General features: G+C 34.4%; 2 protein-coding genes across 17 annotated transcripts in view; one reads left to right on the forward strand and one right to left on the reverse strand.

Annotated features, from left to right (window-relative positions):
- The window catches only part of LOC127845741 (DNA repair-scaffolding protein-like), a 590,230-nt gene that overhangs the window by 18,908 nt on the left and 547,949 nt on the right, over nucleotides 1-23,373 (reverse strand). The gene's annotated exons all lie outside the window — the stretch shown is intronic.
- Nucleotides 1-23,373, forward strand: part of LOC127845750 (vesicle-associated membrane protein/synaptobrevin-binding protein-like) — a 257,512-nt gene that overhangs the window by 6,912 nt on the left and 227,227 nt on the right. Inside the window, exons 2-7 of one of the 5 annotated variants that reach the window (XR_008033370.1) lie at nucleotides 774-926; nucleotides 1,650-1,756; nucleotides 2,097-2,171; nucleotides 5,496-5,612; nucleotides 10,621-10,722; nucleotides 13,091-18,851. Coding sequence is in view for 2 of the 5 variants with exons in the window: in XM_052376871.1 (XP_052232831.1) it covers nucleotides 774-926; nucleotides 1,650-1,756; nucleotides 2,097-2,171; nucleotides 5,496-5,612; nucleotides 10,621-10,722 (554 nt within the window). In the remaining 3 variants the exon portion in view is untranslated. The remainder of the gene's footprint in view (nucleotides 1-773; nucleotides 927-1,649; nucleotides 1,757-2,096; nucleotides 2,172-5,495; nucleotides 5,613-10,620; nucleotides 10,723-13,090; nucleotides 18,852-23,373) is intronic. The other 4 variants (XR_008033371.1, XR_008033372.1, XM_052376871.1 and 1 more) reach the window with 4 other exon arrangements.

The raw sequence follows: 23,373 nt of genomic DNA on the forward strand, positions 1-23,373 counted from the left end.
TACATGCGTTATAAACATCATTACAGTATATACAAGATTGAAAAAAAAATCAAAAGAAAAAAACGTAATTTTATTAAATTAATAGCAATTTTAATGGTCTAAAAATCACAGCTATTTACTAATCTACAACCATAGGTTATAAATAATAGTTTATAGTAATGTGCACACTTGAGTGATTTTGTTATTAATGGTGGGATGAATATAAATATCAACATAAGAAATCTCTGCTAACATACTTCTTTGTCGCATAGATTTCAAATATTGTGAGTTCAATACCGTAGGTTTCCACGTACCGGTACATATATATGAAAAAATTGCCTAAAATTGTCTGAGGTCTTAACAAATACATGTATAAACTTTCTATGGGGATTACATATATTGATTGTGAAATAAAAATGTAAATGTAAATTTTTTCAATACCTCATCCAATGGGAGAGAATTAAAATAAAAATTTTATCGAGAAGCACTTTTATGTGTATGTAATGTTAATAAAAACACAAACGAATGAGAAAAACTCTGCAGGCATTCAACTTAACTGTATTTTCCAATATCATTTTTTATCCTAAAAATCACAATTTGGGACAATCAAGAGTACCGGTATATCTTGAAAATCTGGCCATTTATCCGACAAGGTTTCATTAAAAAAACTTGTCTTCAAGAACAAATGATAAAATGTGAATTGTGATGTGTGTGTATTTTGATTTAGTTGACCAATGCTGGCTTTAAAAAAAACTTTTTTCTGTCCAATAATTGCTGAATTATTTTTTGCTTAGGTCCATTCACTGAAGTGGTCACAGCAGACCTTCATTTGAGGAACCCTTCTGACAAGAGGGTATGTTTCAAAGTGAAGACCACTGCCCCAAAACGGTACTGTGTCAGACCAAACAGTGGCATCATCGAACCAAGGCAGTCTGTCACTGTCGCTGGTATGTAGAATAAGATAGAGCAATAGTGCAATTCCACAAATCATTTCCTGATTGGACCACATTTCAGTCTGAAATGAATGAATCTGATTTCAAGTAGCTTGACACTAAGGTTAAAATAATATGGTTCTGACCAAAGTTTGTATTTATGTGTTCTTGCATTTGACGACAAGGTTTTCTTACTTTGCGCAAAATAGAAAAAAATTGACTATGTGCACTGATTTTTTAACCTTAATGGGAAAACTTTTTGTTGTGAATGCATAAATGTAAATCCCGTGAGAGAGCAGGATGCATACACTCTTTTGATTTTACCTCAAAATTACAGAACCCACAATGATTTTAAGTTAAAACTGGCAGCAAGCTAGAGAAAGAAGGAGTTATGAGCTGAAAAATCTTCTCATTTGTGATGATAGGTTGATCAAGTCAATTCTAGTCATACCTGTACTAGTCAGTCAATTGTCTAGTTACTTGTTGTAGTTGACATTATTACCAGTCAATGATTATTCTAGTCTTATTGTGTGTTATGTTAAAACTGTTATTATAAAAAGAAATGTTATTCAGGGAATATAACAAAAACTTATGCAATCTTTATTTTCATTAGATTGTTTTAAGGAATTCATAACAGTTAATAGGATGCATACTTGTAGCTGTGGGACTTGTACTTTTGTAGCCTAGATAGTCCTGGGACTCACATAATACAAATTGTTAACAAAATCACTGTTTCAGTAATGCTGCAGCCGTTTGACTATGACCCGACAGAGAAGAACAAGCACAAGTTCATGGTGCAAACCATGTTTGCCCCTGATGGGAAGATTGACAACCAGGACCAGCTGGTAAGGAAAACCTATGTAACACCTATACATCTATAGCAAGTCAAACACATTGTGAAACAATATCGTTATTTTTCGTAGAGCCCAAGTGGTGCCTGTTGAGTGTCTTCTTTTTCTGTGCTGGTGTGAAACATAGAATAATTTGTATCTGGGTTCTTATCTTAATTAATTGTCTTAAGACGTTGACATATCATTGTCTCTTCTTAAATTCATAGTACAAAGGAATTCCCATGAACACAATCAAATTACCAAAACACAAAAGTTTTGCTTGCTTTATAATAAGTGTTGTTCGCTACATGCTTGGTATACTTTCGTCAGATTCATCTGCATTGCACGATTTCAGTGGAGAGATGTGTCCCCAGATAAGCTGATGGACTCAAAGCTGAAATGTGTGCTTGATCCAACTGGTAACTCTGTGGTAAGTTTTTGTGATAGCAATGAGAGTGCACAAATGTATAGCAATGAGATTGCACAAAATGTATAGCATTGAGATTCAAAATGTGTAGCAATACGATTGCACAAATGTAAAGCATTGAGATTGCACAAAATGTATAGCATTGAGATTGCAAAATGTGAAGCAATGCGATTGCACAAATGTATAGCAATGAGATTGCACAAATGTACAGCAATGAGATTGCACAAATGTATAGCAATGAGATTGCACAAATGTATAGCAATGAGATTGCACAAATGTATAGCATTGAGATTGCACAAATGTATAGCATTGAGATTGCAAAATGTGTAGCAATGAGATTGCACAAAATGTATAGCATTGAGATTGCAAAATGTGTAGCAATGCGATTGCACAAATGTATAGCAATGAGATTGCACAAATGTATAGCAATGAGATTGCACAAATATATATAGCAATGAGATTGCACAAATGTATAGCAATGAGATTGCACAAATATATATAGCAATGAGATTGCACAAATGTATAACAATAAGATTGCACAAATTATTAGAAATGAGATTGCACAAATGTATAGCAATTAGATTGTACAAATGTATAGCAATTAGATTGCACACATGATTAGCAATGAGATTGCACGAATGTATAGCAATGAGATTGCACAAATGTATAGCAATGAAATTGCACAGATATATAGGACTGAGGTTGCACAAATGTATAGCAATCAGATTGCACACATTTATAGCAATCAGATTGCACACATGTATAGCAATCAGATTGCACACATATATAGCAATCAGATTGCACACATATAGCAATGGGATTGCACAAATGTATAGCAATCAGATTGCACACATATATATCAATCAGATTGCATAAATGTATAGCAATCAGATTGCACAAATGTATAGCAATCAGATTGTACAAATGTATAGCAATCAGTTTGTACAAATGTATAGCAATTATTCAGATTGCACAAATATTTAGCAATGAGATTGCACAAATGCATAGCTATCAGATTGCAAAAATGTATAGCAATCAGATTGCACAAATGTATAGCAATTAGATTGCACAAATGTATAGCAATCAGATTGCACAAATGTGAATATGTGGCTTTAAAGCCTCTGTGGTCTAGAGTGTGTGTTGTACTTTATCTTGATGAAATAGTGTAAACCATAAGTTTTAGCTCAAGATTGACCGTGTTCTCAATACTGTTCATGTTTTGAATTGACTGTGCTCCCCCTGGCTGAATGTATTTGGATTCATGTTTATGCCCCCGGATCGAAAGATCGGGGGTATACTGTTTTTGGTCTGTCTGTCTGTCATTGTATGTGTGTGTTCCAAAACTTTTACCAAAACTTTAATCTTCGTTAAAGTTTGCTCATAACTTTTTTTTAATATTGAAGATTGCAACTTGATAGTTTGCATGCATGTATATCTCATGAAGCTGCACATTTTGAGTGGTGAAAGGTCAAGGTCATCCTTTAAGGTCAAAAGTCAAAAAATACAATCCAATGGAAGTAATAAGCTTTAAAAGGGAGATAATTTGTTAACCTGCCAAATGAAATATTGAAATTTTATTTCAAAGCGGCACAATAGGTGGTATTGTGTTTCTGACAAACACATCTCTTGTTTCTGTTTAATGTCAGAAATTATGGGGGAAAAAATGCCAGAAATATAGACAGCTAACCTATCAGTTCGTCTGGTATATTGATTCCTGAGTTTGTTCCTAAAGGTATCAAGATATATACCTGATTTTTGGTATGTGCATCTACGTACACAAGTTTAATATCAAAATCATGTTTTGTTGCAGAACTTTGATTTTTTTTTGGTGTGTCTGCATGGCTGACAGATCAAGTTTGAGATTCTTTAATTTTTAATGAACTTACAATATTTCGAATTTTCTTGAAAATGATAATACTCGGTAATTTTTTCTGGAATGCTTTGAGATATTTTCCTGATTTTTGGTAGGTAAGCCCACCCTCATGAATTCCAGTTCAAGTAGGATGTTCGTTCTGGTCCATTGATTTTTTGACAAAGTTATGGGCCTTGCACAGGCATTTTCTTCTTAATAATACTTTTACGGATTTTTTTTGGTGTGAGAGTCTACCTGCATGACCTACAGATGAAGTTCCAGTCCATTGGTTTTTGATGAAAATACGGGCTTTGGACTTAGCTATTTTCTCTAAATCAAAACTTTTCTGGCAGTTTTGCGATATGCATTTAGATATTTATCTTATTTTTGGTGTGTGAGTCTAAAAGACTGTCAGAGCAAGATTGATTTTTTTCATATTTAGAGTTATGAGACAAAAGTGGATTGAGGGAACATCTTTGCCTTATGGACACATATCTTGTTAGTCCCCTACTGGTTTCACCGGAGGGGACTTATGGTTTTGTCTCCGTCCGTCTGTCACACTTTTCTGGATCCTGCGATAACTTTAAAAGTTCTTAATATTTTTTCATGAAACTTGGAACATGGATAGATGGCAATATGGACATTATGCACGTCATTTCATTTCGATCCTACGTCAAAAATTATGGTTGCTATGGCAACAAATAGACTAGAAATACTGCTGAAAATGGTGGTTTTTCTGGATCCTGCGATAACTTATAAAGTTCTTAATATTTTTTCATGAAACTTAAACATGGATAGATGGCAATATGGACATTATGCCCGTCATTTCATTTCGTTACGACGTAAAAAATTCTGGATGCTATGCCAACAAATAGACTAGACATACTGCTGAAAATGGTGGTTTTCTGGATCCTGCAATAACTTTTATAGTTCTTAATATTTTTTCATGAAACTTGAAACATGGATAGATGGCAATATGGACATTATGCACGTCATTTCGTTTTGTTCCTAAATAAAAAAATTTGGTTGCTATGGCAACAAATATATAATTTTAAAAATCTGGAATTTCTGACAATGGTGGAGCCGGTAGGAGACTTATATTGCTTGACAATAGTCTTGTTTATTTATTTTTTGCCTGTTATTACTTAAACGTCTTTACCCAAAGGGCATTTATTTATCCACCTTTGTAGATGTGTAGCCATTGACTTATTTGATGAAAAGCTCAGTAGATCTCATGGACTTTCACAAATATGCATACAACATACTAATTAAATTTTAAAAATCAATTAATGTGATTTGTTCATTTACCTTTCTGATGCAAATTACATGTTGTGTTTATTAATTTAATTTTTGAAAATATGCTATGAATTGTTAAACCAAAAAATATGTAAATTGTCATTTCTGAAAAGAGAAACCATATATTTTTATTTTGGTGAATCCACATTTCATTGCATCATGTATATGTTTCATTTCAGGCCTCATCGCCTGCACCTATTAAAGAGGAAAAGGTAAATCCAGTAAAGATGGAGCCAGTAAGAAAAGAACCTGTCAAACTTATGGGGCAGGAAGAGCCCCCTATTGTGTCAGCTAAAGTAAGGCCATGTGTTATATGTCCTGGGTGACGGTAGCCGCTAACACCTTGCCGAAGAAGCTAACATGTAGCTTTAACACATCTCATTTTGTAACTCCTGCAGCTCTCTATCCTTGCTGTCGTAGTGTCTAGTAATATTGGCATTAATGATACTTATTTGTAAGTTTTCACTTTGTCCTTCTGTCACAAAGTATTTTATGGGCAGGTTCAATGAATAATTCCACACGAATCATGTACAACTTCTCATCTTGATTAAGTTCCTAAAATGGCTGAAAGGTGTCATCTTTTCCCCAGTCGCCCACTTACAAGACCCCTGACTCTATGCATTAATGAATATCAGATATAAGATATTATTGCAAGTAAACTGATAAATACTTGTCAAGTGTTTGCTTTCTCATAAGATCCCTGACATGGAAAGACTATTTGACTCTTTTGTGTCTGCAAATATTGTTTATGCCCCCCGATCGATTGATCGGGGGTATATTGTTTTTGGCCTGTCTGTCATTCTGTCTCCAAACCTTAACCTTGGTTAAACTTGTTGGTTAAACTTTTGCAATATTGAAGATAGCAACTTGATATTTGGCATGCATGTGTATCTCATGGAGCTGCACATTTTGAGTGGTGAAAGGTCAAGGTTGTCCTTCAAAGCAGCGAGTAGGGGGCATTGTGTTTCTTACAAACACATCGCTTGTTTAGCTGTTTGCTTATGTACTCCTCATACAATTTCTACAAATACATTAATTTTTAGCTCCCCTGAGGGCAATCTGCTCATGGTGAGCTTTTGTGATCGCCTTTTGTCTGGCGTGCAGCGTCAACATTTTTTGCCCTGTTAACACTCTAGAAGTCACATTTATTGTCCAATCTTCATGAAATTTGGTCAGAAGATTGGTCTCAATAATATCTTGGATGAGTTTGAAATTGGTTACGTTTGCTTGAAAAACATGGCTGCCAAGGGGCTATAGTTAAATCTTGTTTACACTCTAGAGGCCACATTTATTGTCCGATCTTCATGAAACCTGGTCAGAAGATTCATCCCAATAATATCTTGGACGAGTTTAAAAATGATGCCGGTTGGTTGAAAACATGGCCGCCAGGGGGCAGGGCATTTTTCCTCATATGGCTATTGTAAAACCTTGTTAACACGCAAGAGGCCACTTATATTTTCTGATAGTCATGAAATTTGGTCAGAAGATTTGTTCCAATAATATCTTGGATGAGTTCGAAAATGGTTTCGGTTGCTTTAAAAACATGGCAACCAGGGGGCAGGGCATTTTTCCTAATATGGCTATATATTGCTTGAGTAAAACCTTATTAACACTCTAGAGGCCACATTCATTGTCCGATCATCATGTAACTTGGTCAGACGATTTGTCCCAATGATATCTTGGATGAGTTTGAAAATGGTTCCGGTTGGTGGAAAACATGGCTGTCAAGGGGGCGTGGCATTTTTCTTATATAGCTATAGTAAAACCTTGTTAACACTCTAGAATCCAAAATTATTGTCTGATCATCATGAAACATTGTCAGAAGATTCGTCCCAAAGATATCTTGGACAAGTTTGAAAATAAATCCAGTTGTTTGAAAAATATGGCCACAAAGGGGCTGGGCATTTTTTCTTATATGGCTTCATGAATCTTCATGAAACTTTGTCAGAATATTTGTTTAAATGATATCTTGGATGTGTATAAAAATGGTTTTGGTCTGTAGAAAAAGGAGGCTGCCAGGGTTTTAACTAGTCATGAAAGTTGGTAAGAACATTTTGTTCTTATGACATCTTGGGCTGCACAGAACAGGTCAGTTGAAGCTCAGGTGAGCGACTTTGGGCCTTTGAGGCCCTCTTGTTTCTTTATCATCCTACCATTGTATGCTAGCTTTCTTTCTTTCTGTCATCATTTAATTCTCTAAAGAAATATTTGAAAAAGAATTCAAAGTAGATTATGTAGTTTCAGAGATTGTTTAATATATCATCTGTGTTTGAACTGCTTGTATATAGAAACGTGTATGAAAGATAATCTTTCACCAATACTACTATGTAATTTATAATACCTCATTAAAACAAAATAACCAGAACAAGCTAACAAGAAGACTTTGTAATATTAGTTTCCATGTTTATCATGTATGTTCTAACAGATTTATATCTGTTTATATGTTCTAACAGATTTATATCTGTTTCTGAAATAAGAAAAACCTTTCAGTTATTAAGCATTTGTCATCGAGCATAAGTGTGATAATGTTTAAAATGTAAAACTGCTAATAGTGTTGAATCCAGAATGTAAAACTGCTAATAGTGTTGAATCCAGAATGTAAAACTGCTTATAGTGTTGAATCCAGAATGTAAAACTGCTAATAGTGTTGAATCCAGAATGTAAAACTGCTTATAGTGTTGAATCCAGAATGTAAAACTGCTAATAGTGTTGAATCCAGAATGTAAAACTGCTAATAGTGTTGAATCCAGAATGTAAAACTGCTAATAGTGTTGAATCCAGAATGTAAAACTGCTAATAGTGTTGAATCCAGAATGTAAAACTGCTAATAGTGTTGAATCCAGAATGTAAAGCTGCTTATAGTGTTATATCCAGAATGCAAAACTGCTAATAGTGTTGAATCCAGAATGTAAAACTGCTAATAGTGTTGAATCCAGAATGTAAAACTGCTAATAGTGTTGAATCCAGAATGTAAAGCTGCTTATAGTGTTGAATCGAGAATGTAAAACTGCTAATAGTGTTGAATCCAGAATGTAAAACTGCTAATAGTGTTGAATCCAGAATGTAAAACTGCTAATAGTGTTGAATCCAGAATGTCAAGCTGCTAATAGTGTTGAATCCAGAATGTAAAACTGCTAATAGTGTTGAATCCAGAATGTAAAACTGCTAATAGTGTTGAATCCAGAATGTAAAACTGCTAATAGTGTTGAATCCAGAATGTAAAACTGCTAATAGTGTTTAATCCAGAATGTAAAACTGCTAATTGCGTTGAATCCAGAATGTAAAACTGCTAATTGCGTTGAATCCAGAATGTAAAACTGCTAATAGTGTTGAATCCAGAATGTAAAACTGCTAATAGTGTTGAATCCAGAATGTAAAACTGCTAATAGTGTTGAATCCAGAATGTAAAACTGCTAATAGTTTTGAATCCAGAATGTAAAACTGCTAATAGTGTTGAATCCAGAATGTAAAACTGGTAATTGCGTTGAATCCAGAATGTAAAACTGCTAATTGCGTTGAATCCATAATGTAAAACTGCTAATAGTGTTGAATCCAGAATGTAAAACTGCTAATAGTGTTGAATCCAGAATGTAAAACTGCTAATAGTGTTGAATCCAGAATGTAAAACTGCTAATTGTGTTTAATACAGAATGTAAAACTGCTATTAGTGTTGAATCCAGAATGTAAAACTGCTTATAGTTAAAACTGCTAAAAGTGTTGAATACAGAATGTAAAACTGCTAATAGTGTTGAATACAGAATGTAAAACTGCTTATAGTGTTGAATCCAGAATGTAAAACTGCTAATAGTGTTGAATCCAGAATGTAAAACTGCTAATAGTGTTGAATCCAGAATGTAAAACTGCTAATAGTGTTGAATACACAATGTAAAGCTGCTAATAGTGTTTAATACAGAATGTAAAACTGCTATTAGTGTTGAATCCAGAATGTAAAACTGCTAATAGTTAAAACTGCTAATAGTGTTGAATCCAGAATGTAAAACTGCTAATAGTGTTGAATCCAGAATGTAAAACTGCTAATAGTGTTGAATCCAGAATGTAAAACTGCTAATAGTGTTGAATCCAGAATGTCAGATTGGAACTCTTTATTTCAAAACAGGCATTATGTGTGCTGTGATTCTGCTTAAAATGTCACAGTACATATTTAATTGAAAAGGTTTATGTTTTATATTAAAAAAGGGCATGGTTAAGGATTAATAAAGAGGCGCAGCAGATTGTTGATTGTGCCTAGATAAAACTTAACAATACTGTAATTTGTTAGATTAAGTGTTGTTTTTTATCAATTGTTTCCATTGTTACCAGATTATTGAATGTGACAAGAAGTAAACTCCTTCTACGTCAATATTGGTTGATGACCAAAAACCACAGAGAACCAATATCCTACAAAAAAAACTGTATAATTGATTAAATTATATTTAATGTCGTGGATTTGTTCTGGGACTTTGCACGAGACATATTAACTTTGCACATTTATTACATAAAGTAGAAGTGACTTTCCCTCGTTTTCACGATTTACTTTGTGCCAGAAATTGACTGATTTAAATCAGTTAGATATGGAGAGTGGAGTCTTTGCTATAAATTGCCTCATTTAGAGGTCTTGCTAAGTTGAACATTGAAATAGACAGTCAGTAGCTTCTTGAAATTGTTCATAGCTGATGCTTTGATAATTGCCTTGTGCTATTTAAAAATGCTTCTGCAGTACAAGCTAAACATGGAAAAAATCTAAGGAAACATATTCAAGATAAAATGTATATATTATGTTAGCACTTTTACTTCAAAATTTTAGAAATACTTTCTTAATTCAGTTGCAGTGTAATTTTGTTACAAAGTGTATAAACAATATGTTAAAGATTTATGTGGTATTTTCTTTTAGGGATTGGTGCAGGTTCACAATTCTGATATCTATTCTTGTTTTGTTACACACACACACACACACACACACACAGGTCAAAGCACTTTTTTGCGAAGGATGATAAGATAAAAGATTATTATTTATAAATTTAAAACATGTTCTAGATATGATAATAAAACTTTAAACTGTTAAAATGATCATTCATCTATGTAAGAACATATTTTCATATCGGTTCATTTTCAAGGTTAGTTAGACAGGTGTCACTGTTTTGTAATTTTGTTATCTCTGCTTGTGGTTAGATGGTGAACAGTTGGAGTCACACAAATGTAATTGTTGTCTACCCAGCAGCATACTTTTAAGAAAGGAAGCTGGTTTATTATTAATTTCGAAACTGACAACATTAGATGTTAATGATGTATTTATGTCTGTTACAGAATACAAGTAGCACTGAGTCAAGTAGCCCGAGGGAAGAGGATAAAATTCAGCAATATATTGAGGAGATACGTCAGCTGAAAGCTGAGAAAAAGAGACTTGAAGTATGCTTGATGTTTGAGTTTTGTTCTGGGAAAAGTGGGCTTAATGCATGCAGTCCAGTCTGCTAAGGCTTATGAAAGATGACACTTAATGCATGCAGTCCAGTCTGCTAAGGCTTATGAAAGATGACACTTAATGCATGCAGTCCAGTCTGCTAAGGCTTATGAAAGATGACACTTAATGCATGCAGTCCAGTCTGCTAAGGCTTATGAAAGATGACACTTAACTTGATTTTGCCATGAAGAGACTTCCTCAAAACAAAAAATACCATAAAAGTGAAAAGTGTTGTCCCTGATATCATATGCTGACTGTACAGGCCAATCAGGGACAACACCTAATACCAGGGATCATATTGTTTTTGGTTTTGGCGGTCCTAGACAGATTGGAGTCATGAAAGACCAATTGAAAATCCCAAACAGTCGGTCCGATTCTGTTTGCTAAAATTCCCATGTCATCAATTTGATTACACACAGCACATGCTAACACACCCTAATGACATTCTTATCTTGATTAGGTGTTATAAACCATTCGCTGCAGTCTCTAAACCGGTCAGGACCGGTTTATTGCACATCACTCAGACCAAGAATCAAAAACTTGTGACCAGCGGAGCGATAAAAGACGCGTCCGAAATTAATGAGGGTGTTCGAAAAATTTTCAAACTGAAAAAATCGCAAAATAATTTAAGAGACTTAAGGCCTTTGATGTACATATTGATCGATTATCAGCGTCATTGTGTGTCTATTGATAGTTATCATTGTTATGGCGGTTTTGTCTGCTAATGTGACGGCGCGCACTGGTTTAATTATAATCGGTCTTCGACATTAATTGACGTGCATGTGATACAAAACAATATGTTGTGATTGTAATGTATTGTTATCACTGTAAACTGTAATGAATTTAATAATATCTGAGATAGAAGTAAAAAACGATTCTAACACGGCACGTGAAAACTTTCACATACCGGTAAACAAAAAGAAAATCGTCTATGGGTTATTCTGCAATAATTATGGGCGGACCTTATACACTAAAAGCTAGCGCTGTAACTAAACAAAACATGCCGCTACATTTTCCACCAGTGTAATACTGTGGTAATATAATTATGAATGAAAGTCGCGGATCTGATCGACAGAACAGCCGAATGTTATTTTTACTTCACATAAAAATAGAACACAAGAAAAATAATATGCATTGTATAAATCTTGAGTAAAGACTGTGTTAGAATCAAAATAATTCTCCTACTTTATAGTTTGTTGTTGAATAACCCACAACCGGAAGTTTAGATGAAAGGTTTCAAATCACTCGTGCTTTGCACTCGTGATTTAATCCCTACACATCTAAAATATCGGCCGTGGGTTATTCGACAACAAACTATAACATACACACATTATTTTTTTAATTATTTGGTTTTGCTATTGTCAGTAGCCAACCTATGCACAGACATTTGTTTGGTTCAGTGCATGTTTGTAAGCTATTATCAAGTCAACAACGATTTAAAACATCAGACTTACACAGATTAATAATATTGACAACGATGAAAAAAGTCTGATAAAACCCCGGATAAAACAGCACACGAAACAACAATGAAATAGCAAATGATAAAACCAGTTGAGAAAACTCGTATGTTCGGGTTGTTTTTTTTTAAATGCCTAAGGGAATTTTACTTGTACATTATTATACCACCTTCGTAAATGGCAAAATCAATGGTATATATTTTAACGTAATTTGTCATGATTTCGGATATAAATTTTCTGATACTTTTTCCCCATTTATATCCAGACCGATTGATGTTGCGGGAAAATATGATTCCTGCCCAATACACATGCATTAAGCCCATTTTTACTGGAAAGAGGCTCTTTTAATAAAATTCTTTGCCAGAGTAAGAGTCATAAGATAGGTTGATTGTGCGGGCGCCTTTTTATCAATGTGTGACTGGAGTAGATTGTTCAGGTTGGTTTGCCAAAACTTAATTTAGAGATATGGTCTTTGCTCAATTAATTGAATAATTAGATAACAAATTGAGGCATTGTTAAACAAACTTGATACATATATACTAGTTATTATCAAAACTATGCTTGTTATTTAGTAAACGTTGGGTGTTAATGATGATTATGGTCACTGTAATGGTTTCAAAAAGTTAAGCTATTGAAATGAAATTAATATTTAAGAAGTAAATGTGGTGATGCTTTCTGTAATAAAAGGTAAACAATTAATATTATGGTTTCTGCTTAAGAATTCTATGAAACTAAATTAAGCTTTAGAAATATGTGGGGTTTTGGTACTAATTATTTTAACAAAAAACCACATTCATAGTTTGTTTCAATCATGCTGACTTTGAACATAAGTTTGGAGCATAGGATGGTTTCTTTTCAGGAAAATGAGGTTCGTTTACGGAAGGTAGCCATATCGGATACAGTGTCCCAAACCCCAACGACTATGCCTGGCAATGTAGAATCCACCAGCAGCGGTCTTCCACCTTACCTTTACCTGATCATTTGTCTAATTATTGGTGTCCTAATTGGCAAGGTGATTCTGTAGTTGCTTGAATGTTCAAGCTGGTACGCCTGTATGTGAACTTTACAAACTGATGCGATTGTTGTTTAAACAAAAAAGAGCTTCTGCAGTTTAAGAGTTTACTGTTCTATCTATTTATGGATTTTACAAAACTTGTTCTTTTAGGGTGATGCCCATAGTGCAATTGTTGATAGCTTATTTCATACACAGAAATGTACATATACTAATAAAATGCACTCCAAGCTAATCTATAAGAATATAATATGTGGCTGCTTTCTTTATTTATTGGTAGTTGGTCAGATGTATACTTGTAATACTGCACTAGAAATCACCTCAAGCTTATAATTATGAATATTTTGTAAACGAAAAACTTGCAGCTTTCTTTATTAATTGGTGTTCTTTATAAATTTGTTCATATTAAAGCTGAGCATCAAAATACATAATAAATTGGGGCCATTGAAAGCTGCGTACATAAGTGTGCAAGCTTGCTTACTGTTTTAAAAGTTTCGTCTTTGTTATTAGGTGTACAAATTTAAATAGAATGTAAATATTTATGTTCAATAGGGGACATATGTCCGTCAAACAAGCCTGGGATGATAATTTTCATAAAACAATTACAAAATACATTTAAAGAGTGAAAAACATGGAAAGAGTTATTACAATACGTCCACTTAATCAACAAAATTCTAAGGGGTGTGGAAAGGTTAGCCCTGAGTTGTCTCACATCGATAAAGTTTGTAAATTAACTGTCCAACATGAAAACTGTACCTGAAAAAGTTTGTTTAGGTTGCAAATTCATTATCATGTCACAAATTTCCACATTTTTATGTCCCCCACCACTATAGTGGGGGACATATTGTTTTTGCCCTGTCTGTTGGTTTGTTGCTTTGTGTGTTTGTTTGTTTGCGTCAAACTTTAACATTTGCCATAACTTTTGCAATATTGAAGATAGCAACTTGATACATGTATTTGGCATGCATGTGTATCTCATGGAGCTGCACATTTTGAGTGGTGAAAGGTAAAGGTCATCCCTCAAGGTCAAAGGTCAAATATATGGGGACATAGTGTTTCACAAACACATCTTGTTTTGACAGCAATTACACATTGTTATTTCTTAACAATTTATTTTTAGCTCACTTGAGCACAACGTGCTCATGGTGAGCTTTTGTGATGGCTTTTTGTCTGTCGTGTGTCGTCCGTCGTCAACATTTTGCCTTGGGAACACTCTAGAGGCCACATTTATTGTCTGATCTTCATGAAATTTGGTCAGAACATTTGTCCCATTGGTACCTCGACTGAGTTCGAAACTGAGTCATGCTGGGTCAAAAACTAGGTCACTAGGTCAAAAATAGAAAAACCTTGTGAACACTGTAGAAGTCAAATTTTATATCCAATCTTCATGTAACTTTGTCAAAGTGGTTGTCTAAATGATATGTTGATTGAGTTCAAAAATGGTTCCGGTCCGTTGAAAAACATGGTCGCCAGGGGGGCGGGGCAGTATTCCTTATATGGCTATAGAGAAACCTTGTGAACACTCTAAAAGTCAAAATGTTTGCCCAATCATCATGAAACTTGGTCAAAAGATTGGTTTTATTGATATCTCGGCCAAGTTCGAAAATGGTCCAGATCGGTGAAAAAACATGGCCGCTAGGGGGCGGGGCAGTATTCCTTATATGGCTATAGAGAAACCTTGTGAAGACTCTAGAAGTCACAATATTTGCCCAATCATCATGAAACTTGGTCAAAACATTGGTTTTGTTGATATCTCGGAAGAGTTTGAAAATGGTCCAGATCGGTGAAAAAGCGTGGCTGCCAGGAGGCGGGGCAGTTTCCTTATATGGCTTTAGTAAAACCTTGTTAACACTCTAGAGGCCACATTTATTGTCCAATCTTCATGAAATTTGGTCAGAAGATTTGTCTCAATGATATCTTGGATGAGGTCGAAAATGGTTACGTTTGCTTGAAAAACATGGCTGCCAAGGGGCAGGGCATTTTTCCTTATATGGCTATATATGGCTATAGTAAAATCTTGTTAACACTCTAGAGGCCACATTTATTGTCCGATCTTTATGAAACTTGGTCAGAAGATTCATCCCAATAATATTTGGGACGAGTTAAAAAATGATGGCGGTTGGTTGAAAAAACATGGCCGCCAGGGGGCGGGGCATTTTTCCTTATATGGCTATAGTAAAACCTTGTTAACACTCTAGAGGCCACATTTATTGTCCAATCTTGATGAAATTTGGTTACAAGATTTGTCTTAATGATATCTTGAATGAGTTCGAAAATGGTTTTGGTTGCTTAAAAAACATGGACGCCAAGGGGCGGGGCATTTTTCCTAATACAGTAGACTCTCTGTAAACCGGACGGTCTGGGGACCGGCGTGATCGTCTGGTTTTCAGAGAGTTCCGGTTTACTAAGAGTATGCATATTGCCGAAATATACATTGTATGCATTGTGTACAAAATCATATAAGAATAAAACAAACCATATACATTTTCATGTACCATGTGATAACTGTACAACTGTAAGGTTAATGTTTTAAGCATTCTTCAAAAAATGTGTTTTTATTCGATTAATAGCAAAAAACATTCCATACCGACTTGTTTTGATTAATCCCAATGTGAGTGTGGTGCTTTATACATGTACATACGTGACATTTGTCATATAGGCGAGGAGTCGTGTTCGAGTTCGCTATAAATAGCTCTGAATTAATTTAACCTCAAAGACAATTTTGACGAATAACGGTTTGAGAAGACTTGTAGATTTGAGACTATTTATGCTGAAGATGCGTTTGAAATTAAGAAAAGGCAATGAATGAATTTGCAGACAGATAGATGGATATTTAACGGTCATATTTCTCACAGTTTTATCTAACAAACAAACAAACATCCATTTTAGCGTTAAAAACATGGCTATAAGATCTTTTAAACTACCCGAGAAGATCACAAGAAAGTGATTGTCACAACGGAATGCATTAATTTTGTAATTAAATTGTTTATCATAAGCTTTATAAAACGATCGAGGCAATCACTTTTTGGTGTTACCGCACGTCTATAATAGACATTCACAGTTTGTTTTACATTATTTAATCGGACTTCTTTAGCGCAGTAACGACTTGACACCTTTATGGTATGTTTAATCCGATTATCGATGATTGCGCGAGCAATATGTGTGACACCGCACGCGCTGTGCTGACTAGGTATTGTAATTTTCACGCCTCGGGCATCTTGAGAATTTGGACCGTCCGGTGTACTCAATGTATTTTACGTTGAAAATGACCTAATTCACGGAGATATCCGTTCAGTTTCCGGTTTTGAGAGAGTTCGGTTTATACAACATTTTTTATCAAAGAAATAGTAGAAAATACGGGACTGGCCCGACCATTCGGAATTGGGAGAGTTACGGTATTCAGAGAGTCCTGTATTGGCAGAGTCTACTGTATAGCTATATATCATGCTTTTGTAAAACCTTGTTAACACTCTAGAGGCAACATTTATTGTCCGATCATCATGAAACTTGGTCAGATAATTTGTCTCAATGATATCTTGGATGAGTTCGAAAATGGTTGCGGTTGGTGGAAAAACATGACCACCAAGAGGGTGTGGCATTTTTCCTTATATAGCTATAGTTAAACCTTGTTAACACTCTAAAAGCCGTATTTATTGTACGATCATCATGAAACTTGGTAAAAACATTTGTCCCACTGATATTTTGGACAAGTTCGAAAATGGTTCCAGTTGCTTGAAAAACATGGCCACTAGTGGGCAGGGCATTTTTAGCTCACCTGAGCACAACGTGCTCATGGTGAGCTTTTGTAATCGTCTTTTGTCCGTCGTGCGTTGTCCGTTGTGCGACGTCAACATTTGCCTTGTTCACTCTCTATGCCACATTTTTTGTCCAATCTTCATGAAATTTGGTCAGAAGATTGGTTTTAATTATATATTGGATGAGTTCGAAAATGGTTACGTTTGCTTGAAAAACATGGCTGCAAAGGGGCAGGGCATTTGTCCTTATATGGCTATTGTAAAATCTTGTTAACACTCTAGAGGCCACATTTATTGTCTGATCTTCATGAAACTTGGTCAGAAGATTCATCCCAATAATATCTGGGGCGAGTTTAAAAATGATGCCGGTTGGTTGAAAAACATGGCTGCCAGGGGGCGGGGCATTTTTCCTTATATAGCTATAGTAAAACCTTGTTAACACTCTAGAGGCCACATTTATTTTCCGATCTTCATGAAACTTGCTCAGAAGATTTGTCCCACTGATATCTTTGATGAGTTCAAAAATGGTAACCTTTGCTTGAAAAACATGGCTGCCAAGGGGCGGGGCATTTTTACTTAAATGGCTACATGTATAATATGGCTATAGTAAAATCTTGTTTACACTCTATAGGTCACATTTATTTTCCGATCATCATGAAATTTGGTCAGAAGATTGGTTTCAATGATATCTTGGATGAGTTCGAAAATGGTTACGTTTGCTTGAAAAACATGGCTGCCAAGGGGCGGGGCATTTTTCCTAATATGGCTATAGTAAAATCTTGTTCACACTCTAGAGGCCACATTTATTGTCCAATCTTCATGAAATTTGGTCAGAAGATTCATCCCGATAATATCTTGGATGAGTTCAAAAATGATGCTGGTTGGTTGAAAAACATGGCTGCCAGGGGGCGGGGCATTTTTCCTTATATGGCTATAGTAAAACCTTGTTAACACTCTAGAAGCCACATTTATTTTCCGATCTTCGTGAAACTTGGTCAGAAGATTTGTCCCAATAATATCTTGTTATCTCAGGTGAGCAATTTTGGGCCTTTCAGGCCCTCTTGTTCCTTATATGGACTTATGAATCGTCATGAAACTTTGTCAGTATATTTGTTTAAATGATATCTTGGATGTGTATGAAAATGGTTCTGGTCTGTTGAAAAAAGTGGCTGCCAGAGTGTTCACTAGTCATGAAAGTTGGTAAGAACATTTTGTTCTAATGACATCTTGGGCTGCACAGAACAGGTCAGTTTCTTTGAATCTCAGGTGAGCGACTTTGGGCCTTTCAGGGCCTCTTGTTTCTTTAGTTAATTATAAAGGAATGACTGATACAAAACTACTTTTATTTCAACATTTTACTTTTCCTTGTTAAAACATAAGATTTGTCTATGGAACAAGTTTGTAGTTTGGATATTTCCATTTCCTGTAACTGTTGTCTTTTCTTTTAGACATATCTTTTATTGGTTTAATGTGTTTATGAACAAAAGTAATTATTTATTTTACTCCATTAAATGGTGAAAACAAATCATGTGTTTTACCAAGATGAGTCATCTTTGTGTACAACACATTTTGATATATCCGATTATTCTAGCTGGATTCGTAGGTGTTGATTGATGTTCATAAACTTGTTCATTGCGTTTTGTGTACACCTATGTAACAATATGTGAAGGGGAAGATGTTGTCATAGTTGTTATGCATAATTTGCTTTTAATATTTATACTATTCATGTATGTATATAACTGTGTATAGGATACGCACACATGTTTGCAGGTATGTGGTATACTAGTATATGGCACACATGTGCATTCATTGCATACACCCCATACAGATTTTTGTACTGTTTGATTGATGATGTTCATGTTGTATATTAATCATAAAATTCCATATGTCGTATGTTTTACTGTGAGATTAATCTTATGTATTCAGGATGTTAACAAATAACTGTCTGGTAAAAGACATGCTCGTGAACTTAAAAAATATTGTTTTGACTGTCGGGTTAACTCTTTGTTGTTGTCAAAAACTACGAGTCATACTTAGCCGACATGTCACCATCTTGAAATATAACAAACTGAAAAATGGAATATAATTACTTATCTATTCAAGTTTCTTTCCTCTTTTACAATTTACATTTTATTGTCATTGTGGTTCCCCTAAAATTTAACTGTGTTTACATGACATACAGATATGGGTTTTGACATTTATTTTCACATAAAAACAGGTGATATATGCCACCATAAGAAGGCATCATATAGCAGTTGCACTGTCCGACTGTCTCTCTTTATGAATGTCAATCATGGCAATATAAAACTGCATGTAGTGTGTAATATCTCCCTTAATCAAAGGACATGGTTGCATGTAGAGGTCAGACTTGGCTGTTATACAGCTGGTAAATTCCTGTCTCAGCCATTACTTTGCTGTATACTGAAGGAATTTTAAACAATTCGGCACAAATGCAGTCCATCATAAGACAATCTGATCCATGTAACGCATGTATCCACTTCCTTAAATGTCAAGGTCTAATGTTGTAAAACAGCTTGTTTGGACTGTAATTTTGGCATTTGTCAAGCTATTTTGAAATAACTCAATACTAATAACCATCATAATGAGGTTTTTTGTGTGTCTAAAAAGTAGTTATACATGTCTACCCTCCTCAGAGGTCAAGATCACATTTAGAGGTCAAAGGTTAAATTAAGCCGTAAAAATGCTTCTCCTGGCTGTAATTCTGTCAGTCAAAATAACTTGCCACAAATGACTGTCAATAGGAGACTTATCCTCGCATGTATCATCTGACTCTTGGCCTCAATGATCAAGGTCACACTCCAGGGATTAATATTTAAAAAATCCATAAATAACTTGTTAATGACATCAATAAGGTTTTGGGACAAAGGTGGGATGTGTGGGTATTTGTGCCTAATGGACACTGTGTTGTTTATTTATCTTTTCACATAAGATTTTAGCAGTGCATGTAATTGCATTTATAAACGGACTAAAAATGAAAGAAATGTTGTATAGGTGTTAATAATGGATGGTATGCTTGATTAATGTATTATTTGTGTTTTCACTTGATGAGAGTTTTGTTGACTTATTGAGTGCTTAGTATGGGTCACAATAGGTGTTTCCCAACACTAGGTAACTTCCTATGTGTAATAACAAGTGATGTTCCCTGTATTTTTTCGGTGACTTGTTGTTAATTTTGAAGCATACTGACATACCAAATATTTATTGATAAATACTAGAGCAAGCATCCATATGTATGATTTTGAGGAGGTTATCTCGTTACAAAGAATTTGTAAAAGAAATATTATTTTAGTGTTTTATTTAACCCCGACATTATGACTTTGAAATATTCATGATTCTGAGCTACAGTATATCAATAATCTGTTTAAAAAAACATGTGACACAGACTAATAAATGCATGGTACTAGGCTTGCAAAGTCACTTACTCTAATCTTTTCTCATCTCTGTTAACTCACTCGTACAACTGTATAAGGTTGGAAATTGATGTTGTTAGTTCATTCATTAAGTATCAAATAGCAACTAAATTATTTTTAATAATTTTATCACAATTGTTGTTGTTGAAAGACACATTCAACATGTTCCTTGCAATTAATAGCAACATTATTTAAATGAACAATTCGGAAAAAGAGTCACTGCAAGTTGATTATGAACTATGGGTAATGACTGAATATTCAAGGGAAATCAGCTTGTATTTGGAAAGGCGTGTTATATTTAGTTTTAATTGTAAACCCATGATATTCAAGAACAAGTATTAATGTATAAAAAAACATCCACTTCTCTCCCTGAATTATGCTTTTTTATCCAAGCATTTTATTAACTTGTCTGATAGTTCTTTTCAACTTTTGTTTGTGTGCAGCTTATTATGTTATGTTCTTGTGTTATTTTTTTAAAGAAAGAATAGTTTAGTATAATTGAAAAATATTTGTGTTCACTTGTTGTTTCTCTAAAATATGCTGATACTATTGGTTATGCTTGTTTTTGTCTTGAGAGTATGCAGGCATTTATGTTAAGGTGTACGTGGTTGTATTAGATTTGCAGAAACCTTTGTTAAAATAGTTCAAACATTATGCAGTGATTAACTGGAAAATATTTTTATTTTATCACTGTTCTTACTTTATTAGTAATAACACAGTACCAAACATCATGTGTTTATAGATGAATGAAAGGCATATTCCTTCCATCAGATTCATGAATGTTGAAAGTCAATGCTTAATCAAGTAATCATGGTCATAACACAGATTCCCTAAATGTTTAGTTCTAGCTTTACAACTTTCTTTTCCAAAGCAGATTTTTGTTTTCACAGTTGTGATATGAATAGTGTTTTATACACATTGGTAGTCTAATTGTATTAACAGTTCTTGTGTCCATTGATTTTCTTTAAAATTAAAGCATCATTTTGTTCATATTGAAATTCAGCTGTTTACGTTTAAATATCTTTGTTTTGTAGCTTTCACATAATTGTTGTTTTTATTGTGAAATGAAACATTTTCCCAAACTAGATTTCAATAAACTATTACTGTTTATTCATACTTAAGTGTTGTGTTATTTATGTTCATATCCTGAAGCATTAAATGGTGAATTTCGTATTAAAAATGCTGAGTTAACACATGTTTATTCCAGGACCCAGAGAATTGAAATACAAATGTAACATCTTTAATGGTATTTCTACTATAATTTTTGATTGTCAACAATTTCTTACACATAAGACTAGAAGAGTGCATAAGAATCTGTACAGTTTCAGAGCAGTAATAATTATGTGCATACGAATCAGTACAGTTTCAGAGCAGTAATAACTATGTGCATACGAATCAGTACAGTTTCAGAGCAGTAATAACTATGTGCATAAGAATCTGTACAGTACCATAGCAGTAATAACTATGTGCATAAGAATCTGTACAGTACCATAGCAGTAATAACTATGTGCATATGAATATGCACAGTAATCTAGCAGTAATTACTTTGTGCATAATAATCTGTAAAGTACCAGAGCAGTAATAACTATGTGCATAAGACTGTGTACAGTACCAGAGCAGTAATAACTATGTGCATAAGACTGTGTACAGTGCCAGAGCAGTAATACCTATGTGCATACGAATCTGTACAGTACCAGAGCAGTCATAACTATGTGCATAAGACTGTACAGTAACAGAACAGTAATAAATATGGCATACAAATCTGTACAGTACCAGAGCAGTAATAACTATGTGCATTAGAATCTGTACAGTACCAGAGCAGTTAAAACTATGTGCATATGAATCCGTACAGTACCAGAGCAGTAATAACTATGGCATTAAATATGTACAGTATAAGAGCAGTAATAACTATATGCATACAAATGTTTACAGTAACAGAACAGTAATAAGTATGGCATACAAATCTGTACAGTACCAGAGCAGTATTTACTATCTGCAAAAGAATCTGTAAAGTACCAGAGAAGTAATAACTATGTGCATAAGAATAAGAACAGTTACAGAGCAGTAATAGCTATGCGCACAAGAATATGTACAGTACCGGAGCAGTAATAACTATGTGCATACGAATCTGTACAGTACCAGAGCAGTAATAGCTATGGACATAAGAATCTGTACATGTTGCTTTGCAATGTGTAAGTGCTCTTTTGAAGCAATATGAACTGGCGATCCAGTTGAAATACACTGGGTTGTTTCTTTTATCCGCATACCTGTCTGTATAATATTGAAGTGTATGCATTGCTATAGACACAGACAAATCACGTAAACGGGTTAGTTCAGTTCCAATATTGATGAGATTATTTCAATTGTTCATAGTATATATTGTTTATTGACTGTGCACATAATAGGTATGGTTTTATGATCAGACTAAAGCAACAGCTTTATTTAAAAAATCGAAATGAATAAATCATATGAACATATTTTGTTTTATATTGAAATAAAAAATAATTGCCATGACATATCTAGCTTGCTACCATTTAGTAATGATGCCACTTTGTATATATAAGTATCCTCTTGAAACCTATTACATTTATTCGACAGTCATGATAGAATATAATTTAACATCCCAGTTTATTGTATTGTAATATGTCTATTGTATTTTAACCCATTGTGCTGACAAAGATACCCCGTATTGTGCAAGTTAACCCAAAACCCGTGACGTCACATCTGTCAAAATGGAGTCATAGATTCCAAAACAAAGAATGCGACATGGGAAACGACTTCGTATTTGGTCGTGGAGTGATTTTTTTCGTAAATAATTACCAGGAAATGGTCACGTCGAGCGTTACGTAGTTTTAAACGCCGCCATGGATCCCCTGAGACAGCTCATGAGCGCGTGCGAGCAGGGAGATGTGCGGTCGGCCGAGGCGATGTTGGACGAAGGTCT

Source organism: Dreissena polymorpha, chromosome 9, assembly GCF_020536995.1.
Source record: "Dreissena polymorpha isolate Duluth1 chromosome 9, UMN_Dpol_1.0, whole genome shotgun sequence".
Lineage (NCBI taxonomy): Eukaryota > Metazoa > Mollusca > Bivalvia > Myida > Dreissenidae > Dreissena > Dreissena polymorpha.